This window comes from Schistocerca gregaria, chromosome 7 (assembly GCF_023897955.1).
Source record: "Schistocerca gregaria isolate iqSchGreg1 chromosome 7, iqSchGreg1.2, whole genome shotgun sequence".
Taxonomy (NCBI): Eukaryota; Metazoa; Arthropoda; class Insecta; order Orthoptera; family Acrididae; genus Schistocerca; species Schistocerca gregaria.
Window position 1 is genome coordinate 413,525,663 of NC_064926.1, and position 21,817 is coordinate 413,547,479.

At 40.9% G+C, this 21,817-nt stretch overlaps 1 protein-coding gene across 2 annotated transcripts in view; it reads left to right on the plus strand.

Annotated features, from left to right (window-relative positions):
• LOC126281574 (uncharacterized) overlaps positions 1-3,157 on the plus strand; it is a 47,937-nt gene extending 44,780 nt beyond the window's left edge. Inside the window, exons 3-4 of one of the 2 annotated variants that reach the window (XM_049980651.1) lie at positions 1,895-2,270; positions 2,359-3,157. In XM_049980651.1, the coding sequence (XP_049836608.1) occupies positions 1,895-2,244 (350 nt within the window). In that variant the 3' untranslated portion in view covers positions 2,245-2,270; positions 2,359-3,157. The remainder of the gene's footprint in view (positions 1-1,894; positions 2,271-2,358) is intronic. The other variant, XM_049980650.1, reaches the window with a different exon arrangement.
• Positions 3,158-21,817: the final 18,660 nt, after the last annotated feature.

A 21,817-nucleotide genomic window follows, 5' to 3' on the forward strand; every position in this document is an offset into this window, starting at 1 on the left:
GGGAACCCCTGATATCACAAATATGTTACCTAGGGACACGTGTTCCAGGGATATATGCGTTGGTCAGAAAAGCTGGAAGCAGAGAGACAGGAGGAGAAGGTGGATAATGGAAGAGGGAGGATGAAATGGACAGAGGAATGGGAGAGGACGTAATGGATAGGTCGAGGTGGGAATAGGAGAAGTTCAGAGAGAGAGTTTCAAGAGGGACAGGAGAGACAGACAAGGGTGAAGAAGTGCTAGAGAAATCGAGGTGAAATGATGAGATGGAGAGAAACTGAGGGAGTAGAAGGACTGAGAGAAGGGAGGAGGAGCTGAACAGAGGACGTTGAAAGGGAATGATAGAGAGAGGGGAATAGATGGTGGTCAGAGAATGAGAGGAGGAGTACATTATCAGAGAGATGGGGAGGAGCTGGAAGTTAGGAATCAAGAGGGAGGTGGGGAGGTGCACTGGGAAGGTAGAAAAGTAAGTGGGGTTGCAGTGTATGGAAACAGGGAGGGAAATGGACGAGGTGACTAGAGAAAGGGCAGGAGGATATGGACAAAGAAAATGGAAGGACTAGGAGGAGTAGGACACACAGGTGGAAAATAGAGGGGGGGGGGAGGGGAAGAGAGGCACAAGGCAGATTACAGTGGAGGAACAGGAGATTGACAGTGTGACGACGAGGAGGAAATAGGCAGAGAGAAGTTGGAGGAAGATACGCACAGAGGAGGAGACGGAAGTTGGGGAGGAGGAGAAAGACAGAAAGTGGGAGAAAAAGAAAATCCACGATCTCCTATCCAAAGACGGAAATGAGATATAAAACTGAAGTCTGCGAAGATAGATTTCAATTTACCTAAAAGCATTTTAAAATGGGTTATTGACGCATGAAACAATTCTTCTCCAAAGGGCAGGAGTAGTAAGAAGAAAAGTTTAGTGAAACATTTCTGTTTGTAGAACAATTAACTCAGCAATCGATTTTTAGCTGTGTCATCTCGTAATTAAAATTAAATCTTTCGAAGATCACTTCTTTGTCAGGAGTGTAACTACGGCGACATCAGAACATTTAGTGAGTCGATAGGTATTGTCACAAGATACTAATCTAAAGAAATGTGTGTAAGCGATCACATTTATCATCATTTAACGTTATTTTGTCTTCTTTTGGAAAGCGTACGTTTTTGGCTAAAACTCTATTATTTATTTTGGATTCCCTTTCGGCTGTCAGATATTTATGCGGGGTAAAAGCGAATTCCTCCGTCAGATGTTTGGAGGTTCCTTAAGAATATCATCTGTATTTTTTTGATATGAGAGTTGAGTGGTCTCTGTCTCATTACAGATAAACAACATTTTGTTTAAACTATTTCCGTTATTTATGTTTACGTACAAAGCACTGATAACTTACGCGAGAAATCGGAAATGTCGACGGTATTTGCTAAGTGTGTTTTTGGGAAAGAAAACAGCTCCGTCCTCTCAGGGTACTTACTGTTGACATCATCTCGGGGCTACTTATCTGGGAGAGGAAGCTAACTTCAACAGTTCTGCTAACGTAGATTGGGCTGATTTTCACCTCTAGTGTCAATTCACTGAATGCAATGGAAGAACAGCACGTCGGCACTATGCTGAGCTGTTCCTGCTGCCATGTCGACGATGTTACGAGGTTTGCTTCACTATTGTCCGTTTTGTATTGCACTTTTTCGTAATAGGATCTTACTGCTGAGGAGTTATTTTCACTCGATAATCATAAATGCATTAAGTCTTTATGGAATAACGTTTATTTCAGTTACATAGTACCATTACATCAACCTTGGCTTCGATTATCATTAAACTGTACACCTCAAGCAGCAGATGCCATAGTTTATACTTTTACGACCATAATATTTGCAACTGATTCTTCATAGCTTCATGTCTTGCTTCCAGGTGTCAGTGCACTTGCAAATGTCGAAGCTGGTTCTCTTCTAAGGAACAGGAGGAGTCCCAGAAGTGTCAAAGAACACGTGATTATCAACAAGCAGCCTCCCAAGCAACTCACGATCGTGAGCAAGGGAAGCTCAAACGCAAACATACATGACGAAGACGAGAAAAGCGACGTTCTTCGTAGCGTGGTTGGTAGCGCTTTGGGGTCATCCGACGAGCAAAAGGCGGCTCTGAGGAGAGCCATATTAGACATTATCAAAAAGGAAGACGCTGCTCGAGATCAAGGCAGCGCAACTCTGACTCATATGCGCAAGTCGACGCGTGTAAAGAGCAAAAGCGTTATTACTGTGTGATAAGTAGTGGATTCCACTACTATGAGGTAAGTGGAACACATAAATGCAAATGTACTGCACTGTTGCAGAGACACCGGATCGGAAATCATATGAAACACATGTTTTTTTTTCCAGTAGAAGCTGACTGTGCTTCAAGATTAAATTTAAAAATCAGTTGTGGATCTAGCTGCTCCATCCACGCTTCTGAGTCGTTCTTCATATACCCGTGAGCCACGCAGGAGAGTCGCAACCATCCCGCCGGCCAGTATCCTGCTAACCTACATGACCAGCAGAAGTGGAAATGCTGGTGTCGACGTCTGCGCTCCTCTTAAACCCTATATAAGATACCACGGTGGATGTGATAATCTAAAGTACCGCATAAAACTGCCAGGTTTGCCACTCTCTTTCAGAAACTGTTTGGAAGTAGTAAAGTGTACGAGCCTATCACTCCATTATCTTTTCTACGATACACCACCTTTATTAGCTGCATAGACCGCTATTTTATGGGACACTCATATCGTGAATCCACTTCTTATATCTCCAGAACCATATTTGTAAATATTAGACCCCGGTAACACTGCTTACTGAAATATATACTGCGAACTGTTAGCTTTGCACGTAATATTTGATGCCTTGACCACTCACCTTTCTCTGAGAGATCCGACTTATCAATCGTTTATCTATTACCCCTTTAATAACACGCTGTAGAAATCAATATTCACCGACACGCAAGTAGGTCCCCTCCTGGGTCCACAACAAGTTCACACCGAGCAGTAATACACCAATACTTCATGCGAACAATCAGCCATATCAGCCGTCCTATGATATGGTCTACAAAAGCTTCTTCGTGGTATCTTTCATTATTAGTTCACGGTTGACCTAGCCCATAGCCTCTCTTATTTCAACACCATTAATTTTGTCAACTCATATTTAAAATAAATTACTGAACCAAAACTACTCATTCAGTCTCGTCTCTTCAGTACTACTGTTTTTAATTCATATCGTATTGCCAGTTAGTCTCTAGTTTACTTTGGAATTATATTGTCTCTTATTCTGAAAACTGAGATTGTCTAAATTTTGAACAACGAAATAAATAGAGGAATATTTAATGATTATGTATACAACTGAAATTCATATATGATGTCTACGTGACGGTTCCTCTGTGCCCAAGTGGTCACACGTTTTAGAATGGAAACATAATCTGTTCCACCCGTCCAGTAATGCTTATGAGACTCTAAGGCAGAATTTTGTTTCGGGAGCTAATTTTTCTTACGCTTCACCAGCATGAGTGATTGACATTTTCGTAAATTCATCTCCATTCCTAATGGCAGGCCTTACAATATCGTTAAACAAACATCGGCCCAATAGCCCGGCACAAAAGCCAACTGTCAATAAGTCAACACCTGGCTACGAAAACCTCAGTAGCTACGAATGCCTCAGTAGTTTGTATTTGTGAGGATCATTTCAATAGCGCTCAACATGCAAACATCGTCTTGTCCAAAAACATACTTCTTACAGTCGTTTTATAGATAAAACAGTTATGAGCTTTCCGTAAAACGTCTTCGGTGTCTCTTGCCCAGGTTAACCGTTGGAAAACTATGAAATAAGCTTCTGAGAATTTGGTTGCTTAACAAACACGGCATCTACAAAAAGGACCAAACAACGCTACCGCTCGACAGGCTGCACGATGGACCAACTGTAATTGTAATGTTCCTTCGTTCAACTGCTATCAGTGCAATGTGATGAACGCCGTTTAGGCGTCCTTCGTCTGTGCAAACTGTCTGAGACTGGAAATCAGTGTCAAAGTTTGTGTATCGCATACGGAAGGAAAGCAAATAATTTGATTTCTTTATCAGAGAAAAACGCTGCTTCCTATCAACCATTTGCCCACTTGAGAGGATAAGATATTACAATCTCGACCTAAAATATCTTCTTAGAAGAACGTTAGTGCAGGAAAATGAATACTTGCCTGCGATTGAATGAACTATGGCATTACTTCAGTTGCTTATGGTAAAAAACTTTTGTTATAACTTACCAAGAACAGCTGATAATCAGTTAGTAATAATAAAACAACTATAGGAAATTTACAACAGATTTACCAAAGTGAATTTTTTTTTCAGTCATCACTGTTCTGACTGGTCTGATGTGGCTCGCCAGGAATTTCTCTCCTGTATCCTTTTCACTACAGAGCAGCACTTACAACCTACGCCCTCCATTATTTACTGGATGTATTAAAATCCCCATCCTTCTCTACAGGTTTTACCTCCTTCACCTCCTTCAAACAACACGGAAGCTATTCCCTGATCTCTTAACAGATGTTTTATCAGCCTGTCTCTGCTTCTTGTCAATGTTTTCCTCATAATTCTTTGCACTCTGCTTCTGCGGAGATCATTATCATTCTTTACATTCACTTTTTAACAATCTTCTTTAGCTCAACACCTCAAATGTTTCGATTCTCTTCTGTCCCGATTTTACATTGTTTCGCTACCAAGCAACGCTGTGCTCCTAACGTACCTTCCCAGAAATTTATTCCTCAAATTCAGACCTGTGTTTAATTGTAGTAAACGTCTCTTGCCCAGTGACAATCTGCTATTCACAATCGCAGTGTCTTCACACTCTTAGGACTTCAATCATATCTCTTCATTCCTTAGTATTTGCGTATCCCACTCGTTTGTACATTTCTTCTTCCTGACTGCTGTTTTAAACGTGAGTCCGATCTTCCTAATTACAAAATTTTGATCTGTATTCAAATATATAGTTGAAATTCATTGCCAAACTCTCTGAGAATTGGTTCTCTCTCATTCCTACCACGGCGCCATACTTCTCGCAACCGTTTCTTCCATTCCATCCCCTTAAAACGCATTCCAGTAACCCTGATTATTAGAATTTCACGTCACCTTGCGTACTGAATTACGTGTTGGATATCCTCAAATACTTTCTCTCTCTCTCTCTCTCTCTGTCTCTCTCTCTTCACCTACAGCTTGCGACGTCAACATCCATACTTCAACCATTGCTGTAGGTGTAGGTTTGCTGTCGATCTTCATGAGGACAACCATATCACTTCTCTGTAGACAGTAACTCACTGTGTTCCCTACCTTCATATTCAGGGAATACTTCCTCCGTTATGCCTTTTTCTGCTGCTGTTGATATTACCCTATACTCATCCGACTACAAATCTTGTCTTCTCTCCGTTTCATTGCACTGGCTGCCAGTGTATTTAGACTGGGCCGTAGCATTACCCTTTTAAGATATTCTTGCTTCCCTACCAAATTCTAATTTCTGACATTTCAGTCCATTTCTCATGGTGTCGTCCCATTCGGCGGTCCCTGGGAAATTAGTCCGGAATCTTCCCAATGGAGAGATTGTCATGACTTTTCTTTTTACGTACAGGTGACATGTCTTCAGGATTCAAATTATGTGTATTTATTGCCTCTTGTATACTCATGCCGTTGATCATCATTCCTGATTCTTCCCCACTCCAGGGGAAAGAACATGCGGTCAACCTATGACCGTTCCCCGACGGCCTTTGGTAACTCCTTTTGCTGAACGATGTTGACTTCTTACGCCGGAAGTCTGCGGCCGCCATTCCTGATGATTTTTATTCTGAATTCAAGTAGTTGCCATGTTCTAACCTGGACCGACAACATTTTGATTATTAGTCAAAGACGGTGCCGCTAAGGAACGAAATGTAGGGGTAAATTCGGGTAAATTCGTGAAATTACTAGAAATCGGCTTTCCAGTAACTTCCTTAACCGGAGTACTAGAAAACTTTCTGGAAAGTTAAATGTGACTTTATTTTCAAATATGGATATTTACTCGAATTTTAACGAATGATATTAAAATGTTTCTGAAAACAGAGTGACAATGCTCAATTCAGTGTGAATATTATCTAAGAAGAGGCAGGACAATAGTTCACAGAGCAAGAAAACTCCGCTACAGATCTGAAATGAAACCTATGAACGAGACTTCAGTACTGGTAGGATTTTAATTAATGTCTGTTAAATGTAGTTCCTGCATTGTGCGTCTGCAAACGTTATGCGCTCGTTGCTAAATTTAAATGGGTGGAAGGTGGCCAAAAGATCTGTGGCCTTGGGAATCTGGACAGACAAGCCAAACATTCGTTCACACAAATTCAGTTCAAATGCATATATTGTACTCAACTTGTTCTAAAGAACTACTAAACTGTCTACAACTTGTTACAGCACTGGCTGGCCTTCAGAAGAGGCTTCACACGGACTGGCGTCAGTATACTCTGAATGTATGCCGGTAGAGCTGACTGTTTACAACTTGGAGTAGCGTTCGACAGCAACGAGCAATGAGGAAGCCTACTAGTAGCACGGAACTAAGCGTAGGAGTAGCAGTAGAAGGAGACTGGCGCCCAGGCCAGGTGGCCCCCGCTTACATCACCGTCCTGGGGGTCTTCACTGGTCGACGGCCTGGTGGTTCTTCATTCACGACCAAAGTTCCACTCACGCCCGCAGGAATATTCCAGGCATCAAGTCCGGCTGACTCGATAACCTACGATACTCAAGTTCTGGCAACAGTTCTTTTAAGGTTGTAAAGTAAAAACGTCAAGGTTGTCTTCCTTCTCACAGGTTCATCAGACGCAGAGTTTCACGACTGTTTGAGAATGTTCGTACCGTTGTAGATTTAACTGCAGCTTCCGATACTGCATAGAGAGAGGGACTCCATATCTTCCTAAGGCAGCGCCAGTGTAGAGATCTTGCTCAGTTCTTAAATAAAAAGCAAAACGATAGCTATTGTCCTTATTAGACTAGGTTTACAAAACCAACAACCGAGAAATGATGAAGGACAGATACCCACAGTGAGGGAAACTTTTGAGACTAAGAACTTAAGGGGAACTTCTGCGTACCGTCAGGCAACAAAAGGTTAAGTAAACTGAGTCAACTTCCGGTGGGAGACTTACCTTTCGGACAATGATATAATCATTCTCCGAGTTATCAAGAATCAGCATACTTAGGGAACCATAACGATGTTCGAAGAGAACTTGAGAACCATGACGCAAAAGCAAGCTATATACTTGTAGCAGATCCAAAGAGTTTACGAAAAGGACATAGTTATCAGGATCAAAATAGACAGTAGAAACGTTATCAGATGTTGCATAAATTGTCTCAACGAGCCAATCATGGATCTCCAAAGATCCGGGCTGCAGGGAATGCCTGGATTTAAGAAAACTAAAGCTGACAGTAACTTTCCTGGGAACACATTTGAAATCCATGGCGGACATTGTGAGCGAACTACACCGTTGTTAACTAACACACACAGCAATTAATGCTTAGGACGAAACAACGATGCAATACACACAAAGACACAAACAAGACTGAGATAAAAAGCAAAGGCGCGTTCGACACTTTGGTGAGGCGATAAACTAACAACCTTCCCGCTCGGCACTCGAGGCTGAACTTATTAGGTGAATACGTAGGAAACGTTGATAGACACAACTACAAGGAGTCCCCTAAGAACCTCTCCACGCAATATAAAGTCCCATTTTCCGCAGACTACCCGAGCTTTAGGCTCTTCGCATTACACAAAGTCCCGCAAGAGATCGGGTGAGGAGAACCCTGTACTGAATGAACATATTAGCCTTCACTATTTACGTAAGCTTATGTGAGTGGTGTCTGTTCTTTCGGACATGTCTTTATTTTTGTGTTAAGAAATAGACATATACTATGCAACTGAAATACCAGGAATTTTCCTCAAACCCCACTGTAGGATACTTTTCTTGAAAAAGTATTAAAACTACTGTTGATTATTAATAATTTTTGAAGATATGTTAAGCAGCGTAGCAGAGATAAGGACGTTCATAATGAAATACAACGAATAAAATATGTTGTATAATAACATAAGAAAGTAGTATTAGAAGAAAACTCGACTAAACAAGATAAGTGCACATGATGAATTTCTATGGGGTGGAGGATAAGGATGTGTCAATACTTCATTGATACATATTACACTGTTAAGAAATGAGCTAATAAGGTGAAATGGTTCCGCCGAAATGAATTATTGCTCTTTGATAGGCATGGGATGATCCTGTCACTGAGGTTAGTAGTTAATAAAGGGTAATTATTAGGTAAATGGAAAGCGGATCAATATGAAGGGTGATGAAGGAGATGTATTAGGCGATGTATAAGTCGGCCAGTTATTAATGCGGAACAAGAAATAGTGTCTATAGACGAGTTGGTTTACACCAGTGATTTATACAATGAAGCAGACGTATTATTGTCATATGTGAAGTACAACACTAAAAATTGGGAGATCTCACACATGACACAAACGTAGTGCGTATAGTTTTCAAGACATAAACGCAGTACATATAATATTTAAGTAAGGAGCCACATTAAACGAAGTGTACAAGGTAATGTTACGGTCTTGGCTGAAATAATAGCAACGGAAGTAAGGGGCTAACAATGAGAAATACAATCAGCCCTCTCTGGTTTGTATGATACTAACTGATGGCAGTTGACATTATAACATTATAGAAACGTCGGTAGCACATGAATATAGCTCCAGTAGCATTGTTTTGTTCGTGACGACAGCAATTACACTCGACTGGAATAGGAATAACAGCTGTTACTACCGAATGAAACAATGTGTTTATAACGAACTATTACATCATACTTAACGGAACAAAAGCCTCAAAAGTGTCCTCTCAACAGATCTTTCAATCGCAGTTATATGCCTAAAGAAAGAAAAGGAACATCCTCTAGTCAAACCAGTATGAACTCCTATTGTACATTTCTATCAGAGATTAAATGTATGTAATTAAATGAAATAGTAGGTTAACAAGAGATTGCAGACAACTTACGAGAACTGCATAATTCCAACTGTACAAATTTTATTACTTGGCTTATGCGATCGAGATAACCTGGTGTTATTGGTAATAGCAGATACGGCCAATTTTAATTATTCAGGGATATATCGTTAAGGCTATACGATATACTGAGAGCTATAAATTATCTTATTGCAAGATCATTAATGCAGTAGTGACTTACTCATTATAAACAAAGGACTATTGAAAATTTTCTATAAATATTAAAATGGACGTATGCAAAACAAACTTATCTTTGCAAAACTAATATCAAAATTTGTGGAACAGCACAGCTTGTGATACGCTTGTTTTTAACTTTATTCAAAACGGATCTAGTTTACTTACATCCAAATCGAGCGTTGCCTTCGAGGACATCCCAGTTTTAGGAAATCTCAGGAGGAAGGGGATGTGTAATACGAGTATTTATTGTTTTACCCGCCATCATTAGTAGCTCGAAGATTCTCTCCTCGGATAAGCTGAGCTTGTAGCATCATGCACATTACATAATAAATAATGTAAGGTACTACTAGGCGATGGTACAACGGGCACCCCTTTCCCAGGAAAGACCGCTATGGTTAAATTTCTTTGACATTCAGCTAGAGGCATCCCTAAATAGCAGGAAATCACCTGCTTATATTAAAAGTCATAATAATAAGCGAACACAGTAACAAATGTGAAACGGAAAGGCAAACGAAGCACTTTGGGTTTGTTCAGGTCCCGCCTATACTATGCGCCAAAGGAAAGTCGTTTCGCTGCATAAGCAGTCCGGAACGTGAGTCATCAGTCCCAAACACGTGGTCTGGTACAATCGGGTGTATTTCAGTTTTATAAAGGATTACGCATAGAAAAGTAAAAGAGTAAGCACATTCCTGATCAGTTACTAGTAATTAGAGAGAGAACTTATGAAATTACGTGTGAATTGTTAAGCAGATGATTGATAAAAGTTGTAGTTCACAGTTTCTCGTGTTCTGGTATCATAAACACGAGCAGCAGCCTAAAAAGAGAAAGAATTCCACATTTAAATACTATCAGCTCCTTACCAGAAAAAGCAAAGGAACAACGACCTACTGCTTTTTCCGGAAGAGGGAACACCTACAGGAAGCTGCAGGTTGGTGAACTTTATTAAAAAAACCAGAGCAGTGAAAGCAGATAGTCACCTTGCATGTACCTCATCCTCGATACAAATGGAGTCCAAAATTTGGAAACATATACAGAGTGTTCATCGTAACATTCTTTTGTGCTGTTGTGTATAGAATTTATTAGACTGAATTGATGCCGTCAGAACTTTGGACAAATGTCATCCATACAATCCCGATGATGGCAAGTGTATAAAAACTATTTCATAATCAGCTCAACAGATCGCATATGGAAGACGTCAACAAGAATAATTTACAGATGAAACGAAAAGAAAATTTAGGTTGTAGTAGATTATGGTCAGCTCAGATTTACGGAAGGTGGAGGTACCAGAGATGCAGGTACGAGTTTGCACCTGATATCGGAAGCAAAACTTAAGATAAAAGGAGTTGTGTTTATAACATTTTTCAGTGAAGGTAAAGAAGGGACATTTGGCGCAGTCTGTCTTCCATATAAATGGCAAGAAATTCAAAATTGTGATATGGGGTATGGCCCTATAGGCTGGGTGAGGTGCCACAGCCTGCATGGTTTTCCAGACTTGTCATCTACACTTCAGCATAATTTATTATCTATCTTAATGACCGTTAATTAAGACCCCAGAGGGACACTGTATATGTTTCCCCTTACCTTAGTGGCTATAATGTATTACCTGGGATGGTTTTCCACGATAGCCTTATCTTAATTACATTAATATTTGACCTAAGAATGTCACCTTATTAGTGAACATTGCTATTCAAACTGGCTACCACAATCAAAACCTGCCTACCCAAAGTAAGTCAGACGTTATGAGTTTGCAGCTGACGTGTAAATTACGCCAATATCCTATGGTTCCATGTTTCAGCATTTACCAATGAGTGTCTGTGCTCTAGGATAGGATGGGAATAAGTGAATTTTTATGTAATGAAAAATAAATAATGTGGCATTCTATGCCCTACCCTCACAGTGCCACATGTCATGGGACATCTGCTGTGGCAGGCAACACTTTGCCCCAGATCGCAGCCTTCCGTGTTGCCGCTAAAGCCTCCAGCCATCTTGCCATCCTGCTGGCAGAGTGTAGACTGCCGATACCTAGCTGTAGGAAGAAGTGAATGACACATGTATAGCCCAATTGAATTTCTCCTTGCACTACAGCTGATGACACGTGTCTGTCTGAGCCACCGCACAACCTGCTAGGGTATCAAATAAACAAACGCTGTGTGTATGGAGTGGCCACGAGTGTTACGGTTAAACAGGCTCTAATATTATAACTTGAATATCTCCACACACACAGAAAACAGCGGAACTGAGCGAGACGTTTACAACACACTAAGTGCCTCGAATGTAATGATCTTGGATCTTGGATCTTCATGCTATATAATAAGCTTTGATAGCTGCTGTTGATAAGTAGTCTGTGTTATCAACATGCGAGAAAGTTAATAATTGGTGTCACCTTTGCTAGGTGGTCTTCGGGTTAGACTTCGTATAAATATTAGTGGGCATAGACCGATTTTTTTGAGATTTCTGAAGTCAGCAGGCCGACCTGTGATGTGATAAACATTATAATACATTACAGCCACCCGATAATCAATGAGCTTTAGTGTTTACAGGATGAAGAATAAACGAAGTACTGCAGGTACAGATTCCTGCTGGAAATGGAGCACAAGAGGTCCTATGAGCATCTGCCCATGAATGGACGGTCTTCATGCAATTACAACTATTCGTCCTGGAATATAGTGTGCGGTAGCACTGCATTTAGGTTACAATATATGTTGAAATGGGCCTCCTTGGGAACGCAGGTGTTGGTACGCGATTTGTCTAGAGCTATTCCTAGGGTTCGTCTAAATACACTAGACAACACAGACCTCGAAATTTGATGTGTGTACCGTCTGACACCTCCAGGCACGTTTACCCGCCTGAAAAGACACATAATTACATAAACAGCCAAAAAGGGTTGGAAATATCGTGTGATGTTGTTGGTGGTTCTCAGGGTACTTGTTTTGGTACAGCCGTGCTGCCTCTCGATCGTTTCCACCTGCTTAGTCGCACACAAACACCATCCCGGCTTGTTCCCGTCATGAATAACAGAGCATTCTGCTGCCTACAGCTGACTGCGTCAAACGCACACCCTGTAACATGCAAGGAACCCAAACCACGTGGTCAGAGGAGCTGTCATTCGTCAGCAGCATCTACCACGGCAACTACTCATTTCCTGAAACATTTTCATAGGACCTTTTTTCCTCCATTTCCAGCCAGGCATCCGTACCTGCAGTTTGCCGGTTTTATTAATGTTCACCCTATATAAGGACTCGCTTTGACAACATTGTGTTGATGGAAGTTATTTTCTGGATAGACTTTTGGAAGAACAAGAACAGACGCGCCTGCGAAGATTTTATAGATACTTTGGCGGTACGGGGGAATTTTAACCTCACTGAATGATAAAGCAATCAAGTTAAAGCTGGTAGGGTAAGGAATAAAAATACAAATATTCTTCTACAAAAATCTTTATTACTTATTGCACGTAGATGTACACCCAGAATATGGATGAAAAAGCCGGGTACAAATGGAGACAGGAGAATATGTGAATTTTCCTGTTGACAGCAATAAAACATGCTCACACAGTGATGAACGTGCAGAAAAATGATGGATTCAAGAGTGTTTACTATATCAATGGACATACGAAAACTCTTAAGTGATGTCCATTCGTATCTGAATGTGCTTATACAAAGATCGTTGTATTTCACCAACATTTCGCTCCTTAGTATTACAGACATCTTAAGGAAAATGCACCACACTTCTTTACTGGTCCCCAGAAAAGGTGACAAATACAGAATATTCGATGATTTAAGGCCGCTACGGTTGCACATTCGAATCCTGGCTCGGGCATGCATGTGTGTGATGTCCTTAGATTAGTTAGGTTTAAGCAGTTCTAAGTTCTAGGGGACTGATGACCTCAGAAGTTATGTCCCATAGTGCTCAGAGCCATTTGAACCATTTGACTTGAGGCAGTACTTGTAAAAGAAAGTAATTTCTTAAGAGCAGTTAATGCGAAATCATGGAAATGGGGGAGACTGTGGGAAAAAAATAAAAATAAAGGAAAATACCACCTGGGTTATTTAGCGAAAACAGTTCTCACAAACGAAAACCATGAGATGATACTCGAAAATGAGGAGTTCACAGCCAATGATAAAACGTGTTTTATAAATTGCCTTAAGTGCATTACTGTCGAGCACAATCGATTGGTCACGACTTGGATAGGGGCATCCAGGACTGACGTTAAGCGAGCACGAGTAATTAGGGCAAAAAGTAGCATACATTTCAGTATAGGAAATATATCTACATCGATACTGCGCAATACATCTTATGGCACTTGACGGACGGTTCTCCGAACTACTACTATTACTTTCCTTTCCCGTCCCACTGGAAAATAAAACGAGGGATAGGCGGCCGCCTGTATGTCTCCGTATGGGCCTTATGAGCCTTATATTTGTATTCATTACGCGCAAAGTGAGTTGAAACCCACAAAATCGTTCTGCAGTCGGCCTCAAATGTCGGTTCTCCCAATGTTCTTAGTAGTGTTCCTCGGAAAGCATGTCTCATTACCTTCAGAGTTTCCTATTTGCGTTCCGGAAGGACCGCCGTAACAATAACGAAACTAGGGACCGGGTACGGATCCCAAATACTCAAGAGTAGGTCGCACTATCACCTTGTATGCGGTGCCCTTTAAAGGTAAACCACACATTTCTAGAATTCTCCAAATGTGCCGAAGTTGACTATTCACCTTTCCTACTACAACCCTCGCATCCACGTTGCAATTTATATCGCTTTACAGAGTTAGGCGTAGATATTTAAACGACGTGACTGTGACAAGTAGGACACTACTAAAGCTGTTTCTGAACACAACGGGTTTCTTTTTCATACTCTTCCGCATTAACTGACACTTTTCAGCGCTTAGAGATAGCTGTTCCTCATACGAACTAAAAGTTTTGTTTCAGTCATATTGTATCCTCCTAGACTGGTGTACACCTTCTAACATCCTACCCTAGCCGTTCCCCATGTAGCGTTTGACACAGGTCCCCATTGCAGGCTGTTAAAAAAGGTACGAGCATATGGAATTTTTTCACAGATACGTGAGTGGCTCTAAAACTTCTTAACACCTTACCGTACAGAAAAACATTATCAGCAGCCAACCGCAGATTGCTGCCCAGCCTGACCAACAAATCAGTTATATTTATAGAGGATAACAGCGGTCCCGTCCCACTTCCCTGGGGCATTCCTGACAACGTCTTTGTTTCTGATGAACATTCGACGTCGTGGACAACATACTGGGTTTTATACCTTAAGAAGTTTTCGAGCCACTCACATTTCTGTGTACGTATTCCATATGGTCGTGCCTTTTTTCCAGCCTGCAGTGGGGCACCGTACCAAACGCTAAATTGGGCACGCCTAAGGTAGGACGTTACCAGGTGTACGCCAGTCTAGGAGGATGAAAAAACTAAAGAAGCGGGCAACGGGGAAGTTGGTCGCTCACGCTAAGTTCCGCTAGACCTGATCGTGGGGCACACAACCAGAGGCACTGCTTGCCTAGAAAGACGTCCCACAACAAAGGCAAGAAACTGTTCTGATCTCCAGAACCCTCGTGCGTCCACATACATAACCTGCCTCCCCCGGATGCTACAGGCTAAACCGATCGCGTGGATTTGCCAGGGATTTCAGCAGAGGCCTGGTGTCTTCTCAGCAGCTTCAACTGGACAGAACTCCCTAACTTCTGAAAGGCAGGCAGCCTGTGTCACGTAAGTACAGTCGAAGTTACTCAGCGAGAAAACTAGTAAAGACTTTATTGGATCTTTTGAAATAAAATTTTTTAAACCAATTCTCTAAAATATTCTTTGACTAACTGCTACCCTGTATATTCCTTTCTCCCTTCTACGTGAGTGGTGACTTATGGAAGAAAGTCGTCCTCGCACCGGAAACACAGTTTGTACAAGAAGGGAGCATAAAAACATAAGAACTGGGAGTTAAAATATGTATTGTTTAAATGGTAAGGGATTAAAGTGTCGTTCTATTCCAAATTTATCAGATAATTAGATCGTAAGACATTCAATATTCCAAATTTGGTGCATGACTGTATTAACTTAATAAAAAGTGGAATATTTAAATGAGCTTTGATGGATCAAAACTATTGCTCCCAATATGTTATCATCGCAGTGCTAAACTTTGTGTAATAAGGAAGTAGACGCTGGCCGAGCTATATCAGCACCGGCCTTGTTATGTTTTTCAGGCGCGTCTAGTAGATTTTAGGTGTTTGTATTATATGGAAAAATATTAATGTCACTGCTACATACCGGAACCAATGACCCCGTATGAAATGCAATATCAAAGTAACAGAACAGCTAATTCGCCGAAAATCAAAATATTTGGGTAACAAACGTAACAAACACTCCTACTACCCAATATTAAAACCAGCATTGGATTAAAACTCGACTAACTACGTTTTAAGAAGTATAATAACAGAGATTAAATCTTGCTGTGTTCTCCATCTATTATTTACAGTCAGTAGCTCCTCAAAGTTCCAAAGGCTACAAAATACTACACTGAAGTACATTATCAAGGCCTATGTTGCATACCCCATCTGTATTCAGAATAAAAGAAAAATTACAATATGCCAGATACAAGCAGGTGGTTGATTTCAATAGCATACCTTGAACTTGTACTCTCATCTAACGTTGATGAAGTGCAGTAAGTATAAAAAACAAATTATGAAAGATAAATACAATGTTCCACTTGAAGGGATGGTTTTGGGCTTAACATTAAAAAAAGGTGGCGAACTGAGACCAAAGTAAACACAATTCAAACTAGAATATATAGCTTCTTATTGGTTATAGAAGTTCACCATTAGGAAGACAATAAGAGAGGGGTATTATCAGACACTGCAATAAGTGATAAGTGGTACCACGAAATCATAGGCTTTCAACCTAAATTACCTTTCGTTGACAGAAGAACACAGAAAGTAGAAGGATAGTAATCAGGAGGGAGGAATTGGGGATGCAAAGTGGATAGTCACCAATGGTGATCCCCACCGATATCGGCGGAACGGTCGATTGTGGCCCTATCTTCTCAGTAGTATGAGTAAGCTGTGTCATGGGGAATTTTTGAGCTACACTCCAATTTTCGTTTGAAAACCAACAGAACATTACAAGAAAGTGTCATAGAAGAATGTAGTGCCTTCAAAACTATAAAGCTAAAATACGTTCTCTTATATAGCTAGACCATACTGGTAAATGAGAGAAAGGTTAAGGGTTTAAAAGCATTAGTCTGTACAGTAAAATAGCAAATTTCTGTTACTGGGGTGCTTTGACTTGGATACAACCAACGCATTCCATTGTTTGTTCAGCTGTTACTAATAATATTCTACAGTGCCTCAAATGCTTTGAATGAGGAATAACCTTCTGGCTATATAACTCAGATGAAAAAAAATTGTATAATCAAATTGCAGGTAGGGAATGGAGCAGCTTCTTATCAGCATTGAAAGTTCAGAACATTTAAAGTTTGTCAATATACTATGACCATTAAGCCAATGAAAAGTCACTGGAGAATGTGTAAAAATAATAATAGTAGTAAACATAATAAAAGTAATTTTCTAAATACTCATAATGAAAATGTTCTTTGAAACCAGCGTTTTTGGGCCTTGGACACAGCACATCCTTTGGGGACTCGCCACTGTAGTACACAATCACCAGAAAGCTAAAGAATTCAGCTGCTAAGGCAAAGGAAGGGTACACCATCAAATACATATACTGAATCTCAGGTGTACTGTTATATGTCACTAATACTGTTTTCATGTACCGTAATTTAACTCATATGTTTGGAGATGGTGAGTGATTTTCCAATAGTTCCTAACAGCTGTCACGAATGAAGGTCCACTGTTTTCTTAATGAAAATTACTTATAAGCAGTGTTTGTACATGTAATGGTACCTTAAAATCGTAGACATCTGGGGCTAATGTGTTTTACAGATATTCTTCAAATAAAAGTCACACTAATAACAGAATTCAACATAAAGAACAATCTGAAGAGTGTTCCACTCGAATATTTCTAGGAGGCTTAACTACTGTTTCCGAACTGTTAAATTAAGACAGAAGAAAAGCTATACCTTTTCACCTAAAAACATCTCAAATCACCTCATGGGATAATAATCCTCATGCATATAAACTAATCATTTGAGCTGCAGGAAAAAATCACTGATGGTGGAACTAAATACATTCAACTTCAAAAACTTTAAATTAAGCAAGTAATTCACCACATTAACAAAATTCCGAAACAGAGTCATTACAGCCGGAAAGGTAGCCCAGACAGAGTTTATATTGGACATGAACACTCAGTTAAATGTATTTATGATGACTTTATGAAATACTTTAAGAAAATGCACTAAAGCTAGTTTCCTTCGACAAGTACCGAAAAATCTTCAGAACAGTGAATATACATTTCAAGTAGCCAAAAAGACACACATGTGAAATATCTGACATTTTCCTTGAAAATTAAAGACTTCAAATTAAAAATGGTACCATGGAATTCAGTGAACTACAATTTGAGCAGTAACTGCATTGTAGATGAGAACAATCTAGATTTACTAACATAAAATGAAATACAGATTTAGACATCGCTGGAGAAGATAGTTGTATGTTCACATTCGACCTTTAGCACGCACTGCCTGTTTCTAAACTGAGTACTGGCGCTCGATTCCAGAAAATTGTTGTGCTACAATTTAGCGTACATGACAGCAATCCTTAGCTAGGTTACTTCCATGTTTGGGATGAAACAATAGTTTGCCGCCAATCAGAGGAGATCATAAGTTGTTTAAAATAGCATATCCGGAAATTTAATGTGAGAGGAAAGTAACATGTTTTGATAAGTGATAACTGTGGTGGTCAAAACAAAAACTGATCTATGGTTGCTTTTTTATCATATCTCATTGCTTCTGCTCGCTTTGAACACGGAGGACATTATTTCCCTACTTCAGACCATACAATGCTTCCTTCAAACTAAGAGTTTGGCCATGTGGAAAGCTATGTAAGAAGGCAAGCACAAGTTATGTACATTCCACAACAACGAATAGAAATTATGGAAAAGTCTTCTCAAGGGCAGAAGTTAATAATAATGAGAATGGAGGATATCTTTAGTCTAGAAAAGTTGAGGAAATATTTTACCATCAGAACAAAGACTAGCCAAAAGGAACCTGTTCATCACAAAGATGCCATTATCTTCTAATGTTCAGTGTATGACCCAGTGAAACTAAACATTAAGTACCAATGTAATGACCTGGCTGGAACACTAAATCTTTGTCTGAGAGGTCTAGTTTGATCACTAGCAAATGCTGACTTTTTCTCGAAGTAAAATGGACTAAGAAGATCAGATCCATAAATAATGAAAGACATTTTATCTCTGAAAGATTACATCTGAAACACCTTCTTAGAACAATATTACAATAAAGGAGAGTTAGCTGAGAAAAAACAGTTCTGCCATGATAACTGAAGATATAAATAAAAACTATAAATCCCTATATGCTTCAGTAACAATGTTCAGTATATTTATCATACTTCTCAATATAAAAGGGTGTAAAAAATTTCAGAATGTGTTATGTAACTCAAATACAGGAATTATTATTAGGCGAAATATGTTTATGAGTATTAATTAAGATTCATATCTGGTATCAATAAATTCATAGAAGAGAAAAGTGCATACACTCTTAAATATTCAGTACATAAAAAAATTATTAAAATACTGTCATAACAATGTTATTTGTTTTATGTGTAATGTTTTCAATACATGTAACTTAGTATTATTCCCAAAGAGTCAGGCGATGGTAAACATATAGCAAATTGCTTGTTATTAAGAATATTTTCATGTGTGTCTCCGATTATATGAGATTGTGAGTTGATGTTTACTGAACAATGAAGAAATGATTCTATGTTTTTAGAAATAACTCTTCATGAAAAGTAGATTATTTCTGTAAGTCTCTTTGAATGAGACAATTATGTATTACACAGTGTGACAGTACAGTTTTTTCTGGAATTGGATAATAAATATAAATGAGCCTTTTTGCTGAAATAACATGATTATTAATTAAAATATCCACGGTGTACTGCCGGTCTATAGTGTCCAACGGGCACAATATTTCGGCGATCAAACATGTCGCCATCATCAGGTGAACTGACGGACTGAGCTCCTGTGAACGTGCTGGCACGGAGATCCGTACGCTATGGCTGCTCAGAGGGAACTGGGTTCGGTCGCGGTGGCGGCCGATTTAAATACCCTTCGCCCGCGGCGCGCTCCCTCCGCCGTCCGCGCCCCGCGCCACGGTAGCGCGGTGGAACAGATTGCGACGGCGTCTGAGATGACGTCGGTGTGATGGCTCTGTCCGCCGTGGTCGTCACAACTATGCGTTTGCTCGATTTACTCTTGATTAACCCAATCGCTGGTTCCCAAGCCTTGCTAAGATTATAGCCACAGTCACGGTTTATGACGTCGTCATTGGTGCGAATTTCGATAGCCTCTCTAACAACGCTGTCCCAGTATCTCGACGTCTCTACCAGAATCCTCGTGCGGTCATACTCCATAGCGTGATTTTCCGACAAACAATGTTCAGCGACCGCCGACTTGCTCGGATACATCAGTCGAGTGTGCCTCTGGTGTTCACGGCATCGATCCTCGACGGTACGCATCGTCTGACCAACATACGACTTGCCACATTGACACGGAATCTGGTACACGCCTGCCTTCCTCAAACCGAGGTCATCTTTGGCGCTCCCCACCAGTGCACGAGTTTTATTCGAAGGACAAAACACAGTTCCAGCCCGGTGTTTCTTCAGAATGCGGGCGATTTTCCCCGAGAGTGCGCCTGTGTATGGAATAAATGCAGTGCCTACCTCCTCCCTCGTGACTTCATCCATCTCAACAGGTTGTGCTGCAGTGGTTGGGCGGATAGCACGTTGGATCTGCCACTCTGAGTACCCATTCTTTCGAAACACAGTTCTCAGATGTTCCAATTCCTGGGGTAGACTCTCCATGTCAGAGATAGTGTGCGCCCTATGTACTAGAGTTTTAAGTACCCCATTCCTCTGTTAAGGGTGGTGGCAGCTGTCTGCGTGCAAATACAGATCAGGGTGTGTTGTCTTTCGATACACCCCATGACCTAGGGCGCCGTCAGCCCTTCTCATGACCAAGACGTCAAGGAAAGGTAATTTACCCTCCGTTTCAGTCTCCATAGTAAATTTGATGTTGGGGTGTATGGAGTTTAGATGTGTAAGGAAGTCAAGGAGTTTATCCATACCATGTGGCCAGATGACTAACGTGTCGTCCACGTAACGGAAAAAGCAAGTAGGTTTCCATTCGGATGACGACAGGGCTTCCTCCTCGAAGTTCTCCATGTACAAATTCGCTACCACCGGTGAGAGTGGGCTACCCATGGCGACTCCCTCCGTTTGTTCGTAGTATTCTCCATTAAAAAGAAAATACGTGGAAGTCAAGACATGCCTAAAAAGTTCAGTGGTATTCTCGTCAAACCTCTGACCAATCAACTCTAGCGACTCTCGCAGGGGTACCCTCGTAAACAAGGAAACGACGTCAAAACTCACCATGATATCTGACTCATCCAACCTGAAGCTATCAAGGCGTTTAACAAAATCCACGGAATTACGGATGTGATGAGGGCATTTACCCACATAAGGACTTAATATTCCCGTCAGGTATTTGGCCAACAAATATGTAGGTGCCCTGATGTTGCTGACAATGCGGCGTAATGAATGGTACCCCCTCTTTGTGAACCTTCGGGAGTCCATATAGTCTAGGCGGTACCGGACCTTGGGGTAACAATTTCTTAGCGTCACCCTCCAGTAAATCTGCGTCCTTGAGAAGAACCCTCGTCTTGTTCTCCACCTTCTTTGTAGGGTCAACGCTGATCTTCCGGTAGGAATCGTCATTTAGCAGGCTCTGCATCTTATCAGTGTAGTCCTTATGGGAGACAACAACTGTAGCATTGCCTTTGTCAGCCAGTAAGACAACAATTTCAGAGCGTTCCCTCATATCACGAATGGCCGCCCTCTCTTTACTGCTGATATTTGACTTCATCGGCTTGGATTTCGTCAACGCACGACAAGTTTCACGACGTATTTCCTCGGCTGATTCTGGCGGAAGTCGAGCTGCAACCTGTTCAACAGCACGAACAATTTCTGCGACCGGAGTGAACTTGGGGGTGAGAGCGAAGTTGAGACCTTTCTGCAAAACCGAGACCGCATCATCACTCAACACCATGCCACTCAAATTGATGACAGTCTTGCACGCAACTTGCAGAGATGGTTTGTCAAGGAGACTTGAGAACTTAGCTGTTTGACGTCCCGTAGCCTTCTTATGGGCGGAATCAGCTGACACCCAGGTGACACCATCAATCCAATCCCAGGAAAAAGAAGTGAACTTAGTAGCCAGTTGCAAATGTAATTTGAGTAATTAATGGAGAATACTACCAACAAATGGAGGGAGTCGCCATGGGTAGCCCACTCTCACCGGTGGTAGCGAATTTGTACATGGAGAACTTCGAGGAGGAAGCCCTGTCGTCATCCGAATGGAAACCTACTTGCTTTTTCCGTTACGTGGACGACAC